General features: G+C 42.8%; 1 protein-coding gene across 1 annotated transcript in view; it reads left to right on the forward strand.

Moving 5' to 3' along the window:
- Positions 1–15,233, forward strand: part of LOC140729508 (cleavage and polyadenylation specificity factor subunit 7-like) — a 79,555-nt gene that overhangs the window by 50,649 nt on the left and 13,673 nt on the right. Inside the window, exon 5 of the mRNA XM_073049304.1 lies at positions 1,411–1,945. Coding sequence (XP_072905405.1) covers positions 1,411–1,945 — 535 coding nt within the window. The remainder of the gene's footprint in view (positions 1–1,410; positions 1,946–15,233) is intronic.

Genomic DNA, 15,233 nt, shown 5'->3' on the forward strand with positions numbered 1-15,233 from the left:
TACTGGGAAGGCTGCATTTTTGGAAGTGAGAAATAGAGTTATTGTCCACCTGAAACATTACTTCTGTTTCTCTGCAAATATTCCTGGACCTCCTGAAAATTTTTAGAATTTTCTGTTTTTAGAACAATTTATGAATTTAGTGGACATAACAGAATTCCACTTGCCAAAGAAGAGGTAGATAGTATATCTTTTGGATAATTGATTCTGGTGAGAAGTTAATAAACGGAGACCAAGAAACATTTAGTCTCTTTTGATCTTGCTGAATTTAGCATGGTAAAGGTGCTGCTGTTGGCTTGCGTGTCAGTAAGAGAAAGTATCTCTGGCGACTCCAGAATTCACATTAGATCTCTGCATATGTATGTTAAAGGGTTGGTTTGAATTTCTTGTATTGAGTAATTAGTGTGTCTACTCTTTAGGTGAATATGTGGCTCCTTTAACAAGATACGAGAATGCTTGGAATATATGGAACAGTAGTTGCTAAGAATTCAGTGTTTTTAGGAGACAGGAAAGAGAATTGTGAAAATTTGCATCTGAAGGAAGTAGATACTTCTGGAATGAGGAACATATCCTAGCAACAAATATTTATTCTGTCACTTACCACACTCCTCTTCCAAGTATAGTTTGAAGGATTTTAAACTGCTGCAATTTTTTAAAGTTAACCTTGACAGCTGATTCAAGGTCCTGCTACCACACAGCAGCCATATTAGCATCGCACAGAAATGGCTGTGAGGTAGGATAGGGCATAGAATATTTGCACTTTTCCTTGTAGAACAGAGAGTAAACCAAGGCAGTGAAAATAAAGAAATTTCAGTTACCAAAAGGTAGTATTTTTAATTTCCAGTAGGGCTTCTTCCAATCCTGATGCTGGTTATTTCTGGAATTGGGAATTCTAGAAACAATTAGAACCTCTTCTCCACATCTGTTACTAATCTTACTATTTTGTCGTACTTCGTAAAGATGTTCTTTCTGCTTTTTCAACCTATGAAATACTAATGAAATTGGAGAATAATGTTAGTTTCAATTGACTTTATAAGCAGATGATTCCATACAGAGCTTCCCATTTCACCTGAAGACAGTCCTAAATATCCTTGTGGAAAAGTGGGGTCAGAAATGTATGCTTTATTTTCTCCCTGTGACTGGAGGTAGCATTTTCTGAGAAGACCTTGTGTTTTGAGCAACATTATAACTAAACCTCAAGAGGTAATTGTGCAACTATGTTCAATGGTTAGTCCCAATCTAGCACCAAGTGCTAGGTAAGAGTGGTACTGCTCTGGAAGTAGAAGATCTGAATTGCTGCTTAATATTAGGCATTGTGCCATAAGTTAAATATTCTTCTTTGCTGACATGGAAAGGGTCTCGCATTTTGGAGTATGTTTACCAAAATTGAATGCTGACTTTGTGTTTTTGCAGGACAGAATCCTCAGAGAAGCCAGTCATATGACTCAGTAAATTCTCCAGACCACCGTGATTCCCCATTGCCCCGGAGAGGGCCATCACCAGCTGAAAATGCAATTGCTCCTCCCAGGAGGGATAAGTTGCCACATTCCTTCCAAATGTCTGGACGGAATCCATATGGTGAAATTCCACATGGAATTCCACCGCCAGGCCTCCTTCACCCTCACATGCCACTTCCCCTCAACTCTGGATACAGACCACCACTTCATATGCACCCCGGGCCCCTGCCCCCACCAGGCTCATTCTTAGCTCGACATGGTCACCCAGGTTCTATTGTACCTCCATTGCCACCTGGACTCCCACCCCATCTAGTAGTGCCACCTCCAGGTGCTGTTCCACCTGCCCCTCACATCAACCCAGCGTTCTTTATACCACCAAATGCCGGCTTGCCTCCATCAATTGACAATAGAGGACTCCCACCACTGCCATCGGATACCTTTGGAAGACCACCAATGACTCAGTTCAATAGAGATGAATTCAAGCGTGGAAGGTAAGAACTGAGCAATTTTAATGCATCTCTACTTGAGCTTCATGATCTTCTGTTTTCCTTTCAATTTAACTTTCTAGCTTTATGAGTAAATGTATTTTAGTAGTATAACCCAATTGCTGCTTCTAAAGTTCAAAGTACATTTATTATCAAAGTATGTATACTATATACAGTCTTGAGATACGTCTCCTTACAGTCACGAAACCGAAACCCCATAGAATCCATTTAGAAAAGACTGTCAAACCCCATGCAGAAAAAGAAATGAATCGTGCAAACAATAAAAGTAAACAAATAGCATTCAGAACTGAAGTTGATGGAAGTGAGTTCACAGCTTTAGTTCAACGCAGAGACAAGTAAACCTCGCAGAGCAGCGAGCTGAACACCGGCCCGCCCCTTGCTTCTGGCTCAGACACCCTGACCTTTTTAATGTGGCCCAGTATTTATTCAGCCAGACAGGGGTTGTTCCTCACTCTCAGACCCAGGCTGTGCCACTTCGATACGCTCGTGGGCCCAGGACCCACCGTCTCGATTCGGCCCATACTGACCTTTCCATTCTGGCCCAGTACTTAAATCAGTCAAACATTGTCGTGGTTTTTCGCTCTCAGCCCCAGGCCCTCCCCTTGGAGACTTCGCCTCCCCTTGGCTCTGCCACTTTGAATCGCCTCCAAGTCCAATCGGCGGTCAAACATTGGCTCACTCCTGCTCTCGGGCCCGCGCGCTCCACCTCAATTTGACCCGTTCACACTGCAACCATCCTGCTACTTCTAGCCAAAAAAGCCAGGTTGCACAGGTGGTTCAAAGGCTCAACTCTGAAAGGGAAGTTACAGTCCGCTGATTCTATTGATCTTTTCAGAGAAAGAGTGTGATTAATAAGGTAATTAGCACTGTTGTTTGCTTCCAGCAAGTCATCGCTGTGCTTCACCAGTGCCATCTTAATCCTGAAGCTCCTGCTTCTACTTCTACTTCTGATACCTATCCAGTGACAGCTGTTGGATTGTTTGGATGTCAGATAGGTATAGACAAGGGTTTGGCTGGGACAATTCCCTCTTTCAAGGTTCCAGTTTACAGTTTACATATTATAGACCAAAAGGACAAAAGCTCCGGGGATTACTTAGACTCCAAACTGGGTACATTACATTGATGTCTGTTGATTAGTGTATGCAGCAATCTGTTTGCCATGGCTACGTCTGCCATTAGTGAGTACACTTCAAAGGTATTTCATCGAACATCACATTGAAGAATCATGAAGGACACTATATAGTGCTGTCATTTCAGTATGAAAATATATTCAGGAGCAAATAATTTTTATATATAAAATATTTTGCACAAAAATTCATTTTTGTAGCAGACTGATTATAGCTCAGTTTGAATTTGTGGAAGCTTATTATTGGGTCAAGTTTACTAGAAACATGTAAACAATATTACTCAATGATTGTGGAGCTAAGTCTAATAGAATAAACCTCTCCAGATAATGAAGCTGTGCCCTTTATTTCAAAGTTGAGAGGTAAAGAGATATGGAGCTGAGTGGCAACACATGCCTTGAGCTATTTTTGATGACATGAAATGCATTTACTGCATGTTGTGAAAATTAGGTTACCTCCTATAAATTCATGATTTTATTATCCAGCAAAATGCAGAAAATTGTGGGTGATTCAACTGGCTAATGGAGTTTAATGTGGAGAAGTGTGAGGTCAGCACTTTGTAAAGAGAAATCAAAAGGCAGAATGATATCTAAATGGAGGAAGCCTGCAAGGATGTGAAGTACAGAGGGAGTTTGACATTGTTACGTACCCCGTAACTAGGTCACTTACCAGCAAAGATGGAGAGGTCCGTTGAAATCTGATGGTACTATTTTTAACAGTATTTATTGATAAAAATACACAAAAATAATATCAATACAACCATACAGATAATATACATCGTCAATGCTAAATCTAAAAGCACGGGTATAATAATAATCAATAAGAAATAACTCTATCGTTGTCTAGGGGATAATGTATTGTCCGATGGAAATATAAAAGTCACAAGTTCATTCAAGCTGCAGGCTGCAGCCTTTGGTTGGACTCAAGAGAGAGAGTTTAAAACTTGCCCATTCCTTTTATGATGTCAATCCTTTGAAAGTCGTTGGGGCTGATTTCTCCTTTGTTTTAGCTAAAGCCGTTCTTCCGTGGTAAGGCCCACCAATTCCGAGGCAAATGGAAAAGGACGCACGTGGGCTTTCCACCGGCTTTCGCTATTACGTTGTTACAGGATTTCTAGCGTTTCTTCTGGTGCGTCTAAAGGAGCTGTTCCCCAGACCCTCTTTTATCCTGACTCACAGGGTCTCAGATGTCAATCAGGTTGGAAGGATGCCACCCCTCAACCAGCCCACTCTGGTCATTCCCTGAAGGCTTCAAATAAATAGCACAGTACTCAATACACAATTCCGTCTCCAAGAGACAATAGCCGTTTCCCGTGGCTTTGTATCGCTGAGGGGCCAGGACATTCCAAACGTCTCTCTCTCATTTCCTGGGTCTCCTGACCTGACTTAATAGCGATCTTGCGATTCTCAAAAAGGAGGGGGCACAGGCGTAACACCCCCTCTCTTCAACGTGTTTTTTACCATCGGAAAAACGAAGTAATACAAAGTCTTACAGGATTTTAGAATCTAACACAATACAAAAGTTTTTTTTCTCTACAGAGTAATACAGTTATACATTCAATTCAGCATCTAAACAGTTACCGATTACATTGTCACTTCCTTTAATATCTCAACATCTTGTACCTTACTAAAGTCTTGTAGCATCAGACTCCAATTTTATAACCACCTATTTTTATTTCTTATTTTCTTTAGCAAACAAAAACTAAAGAGTTGTGATCTTAGCTTACGTGTATACTACAAAAGTTCATGCAAATACTAATCTTTATGTTACTTTCAAACTTAACAGGCAAGCTTCCATGGGGGTTGTCTTTATTATTCACATGCTTTGTCGAAATTCCTTAAAACCGGCTTCCTTTAAATAGTGTTCCTTAAACACTATTTAAAAATGGTGTCCCCATTAACCCTCTCCTCTTTTCCGGTTAATTCCCACGTGGGGAGCTTGTGCACCCTGGCGAAATAGGCTTTCGTCTGCTCCTTTCATAGGAGTTATTTTATCAACAATGTGTTCCAGACTTAGACCATTTCCCGAATTTCCACCCAATTCTTTAATTTTACGCAAGTTGCTAGTTTTCTCTTCAGGACCCTTGAGGCTATTAGTTTTCAGTTTAAACTCTTTGTTCAAACAGCATTTCAAATTCTGCCTTTTTACACCACACTCTGGAATAACAATAGCGTGTGGGGCCCCTTTACCTTCCAACTCAACCTGTAATTAATCACAGGCTTTGTGGTATCGAGCCATTGTCTCTGTAGCCTGGTTGCTGCTTCTGATATCAGTCCAGCCTTTAAATTTTCTTCATTCAATTTGGGAACTACACAGTTCCCTTTTCCTTCAATAATAATATTCACCCCACCACCTTTGATCTCCTCACTGACTTTTACCACACCTTCGAGCACAAACACCTGGGAACTCTCACTTCCCACTAGTACCAAGGTTAACCCTTTTTTCACTGAACCAAGTCCATCTGACCCACAAGGATTGCATTCTTTTTCAACTGAATCAAATACCTCAGACTTTTTCTGAGCTCCATTACTAGGTTCAGTATCACGTGCATCCACATCTTGGACACACTAAAACGGGACATTTGCCTCTTCCAGGCTTTCAATACCTGTACCCGGTCCAAATTCTAAATTCCCCTGATCCTCCCAGCTACTCTCTGGGCAACTCCCTTCCGGAGTAAACTCAACCCCGCGGGCTGAAACAATCTCATCTGCCAACCCAGAAGACTTCTTCAAGGTAAGGGCACCCTTTTCATCTAGGACTGCCCTCATTTCATTATCGGGAACACCTTTAGAATTTTCCACTTCTTCAAACAGTTCTGCCAAACCAGACAGATCATCCATGTCCAACCCTGGACCTTTTAACAGCTTTATCTGTTTCTCATCTTTATTTCGTGCCTCTAGAACTTTTCTCCTCGCTAAGGGCAGGTCTACCTCCTCTCCCTTACTCTCTTTCACTTTACTACTCTTAGTTTTACCACCCTCTAAACCCTCGTGGTACAGGGTCGGTAAAAACATCTCGGCCAAATCGATACTGGCCGGATTTAAACTGCTCTCTTTCTCAGCTGCCTTTCTCGACATGCTGCGAGTGATCGCGCATGCGGGATAGATCTTGGAATCTAGGGGCGGGGTCTCCACCGGCTGTCTTGTCAGCTTCATTGCTGACCAAACCTTACCACCGGCTAAATCATTACCCAGAAGGACGTCCGCGTCAGTTCTCGGGAATTCTGATCGCACTCTCATTTCAACTGGTCCAGAGACTAGCTCACAATTCATAATGATCTTATGCAAGGGCACCGTTTCCGTCCCTTTTCCTATTCCTTTCACAGCTACCATTCCCGTCTTGCGACCAAAATCCAGTACCTTACTGCTAATCAATGACAGTTCAGCCCCCGTGTCTCTCCAGATTCGCACGGGAACTGGTGGGTCTCCCTCTCTCACAGACACGGTTCCGTTTGACATACAAGTCTCAGACCCTTCTCGTACTCTGTCTACCCGGGGCTCTCTTGTCGATTTACTGATTATCACGGCACATCCAATAGGGACGGCTGCTTTCCCTTTTCCTGTCTCCTTCCTCGGAGCAAAGCACCTAGATGCAATATGTCCCCCCTTCCCACAATTAAAACAGGTCAAGCCCAGAAATCTCTGGCCGTCTTGCCTCTCCTCCCCAACCTTACCACTAGCTCCCGGCAGGACCTCTGCCTCAGCCGGCGGGCTTTCTCTATTGTTCCCACGGTCTCTCTGGGAACTTTTATTCGAGGAAAATTTTGTCTTGTGGGTTAGGGCATATTCATCTGCGAACCTAGCAAATTCGGAGATGGACTTATTCGGCTTCTCATTCAAATACATCCGGATATCCTCCGAAACACCACTTTTAAATTCCTCAATCAGAATTAACTCCCTGAGATGCCAAAAATCCTCTCCCACTATTTCTGCTGTACACCAACGGTCCAAGAGCACACCCTTCTCATAGGCAAACTCGGTATACGTCTGATTCCACCCTTTCTTTAAATTTCTGAACTTTTGTCTATACGCTTCAGGTACCAATTCATAAGTCCGGAGAATGGCCGCTTTTACTTTGACATAACTCTCCGCCTCTTCCTCCTCCATGGACAATGCCGCATTTGCCCGTTGTGCCTTCCCTTTTAACACACTTTGTAACAACGCCACCCACTGCTCTTTGGGCCACTTCTGATTCACTGCCACCTTTTCAAAAAGCAAGAAATAACTTTCAACATCCGTCTCCTCGAACGGAGGTACTAACCTCAACTCCCGACTAACATTAAACCGCTCCTCTCGGTCTGACCCTTGATCTCTTCGCTCTTGCCTTAACTTCTCCATCTCCAAGTCATGTTTCCTCTGTTTCTCTGCCTCCCTCTCCTTTTCAGCTGCTTCCAGCTGTTTTAACTGAATTTCATGCTCCCTTTGTTTCTCAGCCCTGTCCTGCTCCCTTTTCACCTCCAACTCCTTTAGCTGGAGCTCATGCTCCCTTTTCACTGCTAACTCTTTTAGCTGGAGCTCATGTTCCCTTTGTCTCTCAGCCCTTTCTTTCTCTTTCTCTTTCTGTCTCTCGGCTCTTTCTTTCTCCTTCTCAGCTGCTTCCAGCTGCTTTAACTTAATTGCATGTTCCAACCTTAATTTCTTCAACTCTAACTGAGCCGTCCCACTAGCTGGTACCTTTTCAGGGATATTTTCCAATACCTCAGCTGCAAACACATTCTTCCCAATATAATACTGAGTCATTGCCCTTCGCACCTCCCGCTTTTTCATTGACAACCTCACCTCTGCGAGGTTTAGTCCCTTCACCATATTTATCAAGTCTGATTTGGTGGCCGCCTCTAGCGCCTCTAGAGTCAGGTTTTCTATAAATTCATCCACGTCCATCTTTGCTGGTTTCCCGTCTGGCTACCCGCGTAACCAGATCCAAGATTGGACTTACAAGCCCGATTCACTGGCCTCCCAATTTGGTGTCAAATCTCGAGACGAGAACCCCAATTGTTACGTACCCCGTAACTGGGTCACTTACCAGCAAAGCTAGAGAGGTCCGTTGAAATCTGATGGTACTATTTTTAACAGTATTTATTGATAAAAATACACAAAAATAATATCAATACAACCATACAGATAATATACGTCGTCAATGCTAAATCTAAAAGCACGGGTATAATAATAATCAATAAGAAATAACTCTATCGTTGTCTAGGGGATAATGTATTGTCCGATGGAAATATAAAAGTCACTCAAGTTCATTCAAGCTGCAGGCTGCAGCCTTTGGTTGGACTGAAGAGAGAGAGTTTAAAACTTGCCCATTCCTTTTATGATGTCAATCCTTTGAAAGTCGTTGGGGCTGATTTCTCCTTTGTTTTAGCTAAAGCCGTTCTTCCGTGGTAAGGCCCACCAATTCCGAGGCAAATGGAAAAGGACGCACGTGGGCTTTCCACCGGCTTTCGCTATTACGCTGTTACAGGATTTCTAGCACTTCTCCTGGTGCGTCTAAAGGGGCTGTTCCCCAGACCCTCTTTTATCCTTACTCACAGGGTCTCAGATGTCAATCAGGTTGGAAGAATGCCACCCCTCAACCAGCCCAGTTTTGGTCATTCCCTGAGGGCTTCAAATAAATAGCACAGTACTCAATACACAATTCCGTCTCCAAGAGACAATGGCCGTTTCCCTTGGCTTTGTATCGCTGAGGGGCCAGGACATTCCAAACGTCTCTCTCTCATTTCCTGGGTCTCCTGACCTGACTTAATAGCGATCTTGCGATTCTCAAAAAGGAGGGGGCACAGGCGTAACAACATGAATCACAAAAAGCTGACAGGGAAATCCAACAAGTAATTAAGAAGGCAAATGGCATTTTGACCTTCATTTTGAAGGGGTTATAGTTTAAAAATAGGGAGGTTTTGTTGCAATTATACAGGGTGTTGAAAACATTGCACCTGGAACACTGCATACAGTTTTGGTCCCTTTACCTAACATTGGAGACACAGTATAAAGAAGATTCATCAGGCTAATTCCTGGCATGAAAGAGATTCCTGACCAACAGAGACTTAATAGTTTGGGATTGAGATTAGAAGAATGAAGGGAGATCCTGATCAAACATGTATGATCCCAAGGGAGCTTGAAAGGATGAATGTTGAGATGTTTTCACTACTGAGAAAGTCTCAAACAAGGGGACATAATTACAAGATAGAGGTCCGGCCTCTCACAGTGAGGAACATAGAAATTTAATCTTGCAGAGGGTTGTGAATCTCTGGAATTCTCTGCCTCAGCTGGTGGTGAAAGCTAGTGGTATAAATGTAGTTGATAGGTCAAGGAATAGCAAGGTATGGATAAATTGCACAAAAAGAGGAGTTAAGGCCAGTGTAGATCAGCCATGGTCATATTATATGGTGGGGCAGGCTTGAAGGGCTTGATAGCCTACTTTTGTTCTGATTTTCTTGTGATTCCCTTCTGTCATTGATAAGAATATTAAACCTTCAGTGATTGGCTTAACCTTACAAAGTCACCTATCCTTATTCTGGTAAAAACGCATTAACTGTTTTAGTCCCGTGCAGTTCTGGTTGCCATATTATAGGAATAATGTTGTTGTGCTGGAGGAAGTGTAGAGGAGATTCATTAGGATGCTGTCTGGATTAAAGGAATTTGTTAGCGGGGAGAGATTGGATAGGCTGGAATTGTTTTCCCTTGAGCGAAGAAGACTAAAGGGTGACCTGAAAGAAGGATATTTTCATGGGAGGCGTATTAAAAACAAGAGGGTATGGGTTCAAGGTGAGAAGAAGGGGTTTTAAAAAGAATTTGAGAGGAAAGTTTTTAACACAGAATGGTTGTTAACTGCAACACACAGCAGGAGAGGTAGGTGGAATTAGGCACAATCACTGCACTTAAGAGCCATGGAAGGACATGGGCCCAATGGGGCAAATGGGATTAATGTAGAAGAGCAAAAAACAGCAAATCAAGATGATCAGCAAAAATAAAGAGCTGATTATTGACCACAGGAGGAAAAAGCCAGAGGTCTATGAGCCAGTCCTCATTTGGAGATCAGAGGTGGAAATGGTCAGTAACTTTCAGTTCCTTGGTATCATATTAAAATATTTGTCCTGGCTTCATTACAAAGTGCTGTTACAAAGAAAGCATGACAGTACTGTAGGGAATCATCATCATCAAGGACCCCACCATCCAGGCCATGCTCTCCTCTCACTACTACCATCATCATGAGGCATTCGAGCCTTAGATCACATATTACCAGGTTCAGAAACAGTTAGTACCCTACAACCATCAGTTCAAAGTAAATTTATCATCAAAGTGCATAAACGTCACCATATACAACCCTGAGATACATTTCCTTGTGAGCATACTCAATAAATCCATTATTGAATAATAACCATAATAACATAAATGAAAGACCACACCAACTGGGCTTTCAACCAGTGTGCAAAAGACAACAAACTGTGCACATATAAAAAGAAAGAAAGAATATTAGGTTTGTTTGTCTATTTATTTATTGATTGATTAAGATACAGCATGAAGTAGGCCCTTTCGGCCCTTCGAGCTGCGTCGCCCAGTAGCTCTTGACTTAACCCTACCCTAACCATGGGACAATTTACAGTGATCAAATAACCTACCAACTAGTTCATCTTTGGACTGTGGGAGGAAAACCATGTGGTCACAGGAAGAACGTACTAGCTCCCTACAGACGATGAGCAGCAGAAGTCGAACCCTTGTTGCTGGCACTGTAAAGCATTGTGCTAAGCACGATGCTACCAAAGTTTAAAGTTCAAAGTAAATTTATTTTCAAAGTAAATATATGTCACATTATGCAACACACTGAGATTCTTTTTCTTGTGTAAGACTCAGTAAGTCCATAATAGAATAATAACCGTAATAGGATCAATGAAATACCATTTGTCTTTTTTCAACCAGTGTGAAAAAGACAACAAACTGTGCAAATCCAAAAAGCTATAAATAATAATAATAAATAAATAAGCAATAAATATGGAGAACGTGAGACAAAGAGTCCTTGAAAGTGAGTCCATAGTTCGTGGGAACATTTCAATAATGGGGCAAGCAAAATTGAATGACGTTATCCCCTTTGGTGCCAGAGGGGTTGAGGGATAATAACTTCCTGAATCTGGTGGTGAGAGTCCTGAGGCTGTTCTGACGAGTCCTAATGAAGGGTCTCGGCCCGAAATGTTGACTGCTCGTTTCCACAGATGCTGCCCGACTGCTGAGTTCCTCCAGCGTGTTTTTACATCCTGAGGTTGCTGTCCCTTCTTCCTGATGTCAGCAGTGAAAAGAGAGCATAACCTGGGAGGTGGGGGTCCTTGATAATAGGTGGTATTTTCCTGTGACAATGCTCTGTGTAGATGTGCTCACTGATGGGGAGGGCTCTACCCATGATGGACTGGGCTATATCGATTACTTTTTGTAGGATTTTTTAATTCAAGAGCATTGGTTTTCTATGCAAGGTTGTGGTGCAGCCAGTCAATATATCTCCACCACACATCTATAGACATTTGACAAAGTTTTAGATGTCATATCAAATCTTCGTAAACTCCTAAGGAAGTATGTAGAGGCACTGTCGTGCATCCTTCATAATTGCACTTACATGCTGGGCCCAGGGCAGGTCCACTACATTGTTAAAACTGAGGAATTTAAACTCTCCACCTCTGATCCTCCTATGAGGATTGGCTCATGGGCCTCTGGTTTCCTTCTCCTGAAGTCAGTAATCAGTTCCTTGGTCTTGCTGACATTGAGGAAGAGGTTGTTGTTGTGGCCACACTCAGCTATGTTTTCAGTCTCCCTTGATTCAGCCTATGACAGTGGTGTCATCAACAAACTCAACTACAACACTGGAGCTATGCTGAGCCACGCAGTCATGTATAATGCGAGTAGAGCGGGGGGTGGGGGGGCTAAGCACACAGCCCTGTGGTGCTCCTGTGCTGATGGAGATCATGTTGGAGATGTTGTCGACAATCTGAACTAACTGGAGTCTGCATATGAGGAAATTGAGGATCCCGTTGCTCAAGGAGGTATTGAAGCCAAGGTCTTGAAGCTTATTGATTAGCTTTGAATGGATGATAGTATTGAATGCCGATCTGTAGTCGATAAAGAGCATCCTGATGTATGCAGCTTTGCTATCCAAATATTCCAGGGCCAGTGAGATGCCATCTGTTGTGGACCTGTTGCCCTGGTAGGCAAATTGGTGCAGATCCAAGTCACTTTTCAGGCAAGAGTTGAAATGTTTCGTCACCAGCCTCTCAAAACTCTTCATCACTGTGGATGTGAGTGCTACTGGATGATAGTCATTGAGGTAGCCTATTATATTTTTCTTAGACACCAGTATAAATGAAGCAGGTGCCTCAGAATGCCAAAGTAAGAGGTTAAAGAACTCAGTGAACACCGCAGCCAGTCGACCAGCAAAAACTCTGAATGATTTTGTGGGGACAAACTCGTCTACAACTATTTTTATAAAGTACATGACAACCATGGTCTTTTTCATTCAGATCCACGGATGTGACCTTGAACGCAGTCCAGTCCACTGACTCGGGGCAATCCCATAGCTGCTTCTCTGCCTCCTGTGATCACCTCTTCGCTGTCTTAATCTCTGGAGTTCTGCTGTATGGCCTCTACCTACAAAGTATATGCAGATAGGACAAGGACAGCCAAGTGATCAGATTCCCCAAAAGACAGACTGAGCATTCCTCATCTTAGTTTAACAGTGGTCCAGTGTGTTACAGTGTGTTAACCTCTGGTGCTACAGGTTATATGCTGATGGTAATTTCTTTAAACAAGACTGGTTGGCTCCCAACTATGGTTTGAAATGCATCAGGACGGACTATCTTTTGTTTGTTGAGGGCATTATGCAGAATCTCAAGAGCTTGATCATCATCGACTGCTGTAAACTGTAGAGAGGATCATGGATGAGAACTCCCTACGTAAATAGAATGGATGGCATTTGATTGTTAGGTGTTCAAGGTTGGGAAAACATGAGTTCAACAAAGCCAGCATGTTGAAGCACCACCAAGTTTATCATGAAACACACATCTCCACTGTTTGCCTTTTTCGGATCAGCAGTTCGATCCATCCTGCGAATTAAGCAGCGTTTTTTTGGGTCCGATCACCATATCTGGCATGCTGGGAGTAAACCATGTTTCAGTTAAAAATGGAACACAACAATCTCTCGTTTCCCTTCGATACAGCAATCTTTACCTCAGGTCCTCAATTTTGTTCTCCAGCAATTGCACATTAGCTAACAAGATACTAAATAGAGGAAGACTCGTTCCTCTGTGTTTCAGCCTGGCTTGGAGTCTCCACCTCCTGCCTTGCTTCCAGCCATGGCGATGAACCTGCGTCCACTTAAAGGTGACCTATCTGCTTGCGTGAAATCTGTACATTGCTTGAAGAGAAATTATATGCTGCAGATTGCGGTGAGAGTAATTCAAATGAAGTATATTTAGAAGTATTGTACATAGCCTGCAGAACATCACCATGGGACGGAGTCATCTTGAATTCGGCTCCTGAACCAGCACAGATAACTTCACTCACCACAACTCTGAATTGATCTCCCACCCTAGAGACTCACTTTCAAGGGCTCGATAACTCATGTTCTCAGCATTATTTATTTTCTGTTTGCACAATTTGTCATCTTTTGCACATTGGTTGGTTATCAATCTTTGTTTATGATCAGTTTTTCAGAAATTCTATCGTATTTCTTTATTTTCCTGTAAATACTTGCAAGAAAATGAATCTCAAGGTAGTATATGGTAAAATACGTAATTTGACAATAAATTTACTTTGACCTTTGACTTTGAACAAAAAGGTTGGCATGCATGTTGTGAGCTAAAGGGCCCATTTTTTGTGCTGTAAGACTCTATGGCTGTATATATCAGGGGCAGCCACCTTGAGTCTGCTCTGCCATTTATTAGTAGCAGAACTAATTCTATATAGAGAGAAATATACTCTACTTCAGGGGTTCCCAACCTGGGGTCCATGGACCCCGTGGTTAATGCTAAGGCTCAATGGCATAAAAAATGTCGGATACCCTTGTTCTACTTATATATCCATATTTCTCAATGAAGAGACTAGGTCACAAAGTAAACTAGTTGGGGAATGTATTTGCTCTGAGAGCCATAGACATGATGGACTCCTGTGACATAAGTAAATCTAAATACAATGTAATATAGATACAAGTGGTGTTGATTGAGAGAGGGCATGGCATCTGGCGTTGGCATGCTGGAGGTGTCTGAAATTGCAGAGTTTGATCTGTTGAATGTGAAGGTCAGTGAGGTAGGAAGTGAAAACAATAGAAACCCTATCCTTGATCTGACGGAATGGAAATGCAGAAACTGATAGTGGATCATTGGAGTTTCCGTCCCTGCTATTTGTTACATTTACTGGCTGTGTGCAAAGGGCCTGAAGCATTGTTGAGGATCCCTACCACCTATCTTACAATCTCCTTGATCCACTACCCTCAGGAAGAAGGTACAGGAGCATCAGGATTCAAGATTGCCAGACTGGGTAACAGTTTCTTCCCTCAGGCTGTGAGGCTGAATACCCTGCCAACACCAAGGTCTCATCACTGACACTGAACTGTTTACCTGTGCTGCCCACTAAATGCACTTTAGACGAGTGTTGTTTCATTTGGTTGAATATATGTACGGGGGTGATTGATAAGTTTGTGGCCTAAGGTAGAAGGAGTCAATTTTAGAAAACCTAGCACATAGTGAGAAGAACCCTGTGCAGGGTCAACCCATGGAAGGCTGCTGGACCAGACAACATCCCTGGTAGAGTGCTCAGAGGATGTGCAAACCAGCTAGCAGATGTTCTCCCTGACATCTTCAGCATCTCCCTGAGCAGCGCCACCGTTCCAACGTGCTTCAAGGCCACCACCATCATTACCGTGCTGAAGAAGTCTTCAGTGTCCTGCCTAAATGACTACCGTCCCGTTGCACTTACATTCATCATCATGAAGTGTTTCAAGAGGCTCGTCATGAGGCATATCAATACCCTGCTGCCCCCCTCACTGGACCCCCTGCAGTTTGCGTACCGTCCCAACCACTCAACAGATGACGCCATTGCCACCACCCTCCACCTGGCCCTAACCCACCTGGACAAAAAAGACACATACGTTCAGATGCTGTTCATAGACTTTAG

This window comes from Hemitrygon akajei, chromosome 6 (assembly GCF_048418815.1).
Source record: "Hemitrygon akajei chromosome 6, sHemAka1.3, whole genome shotgun sequence".
Classification (NCBI taxonomy): domain Eukaryota; kingdom Metazoa; phylum Chordata; class Chondrichthyes; order Myliobatiformes; family Dasyatidae; genus Hemitrygon; species Hemitrygon akajei.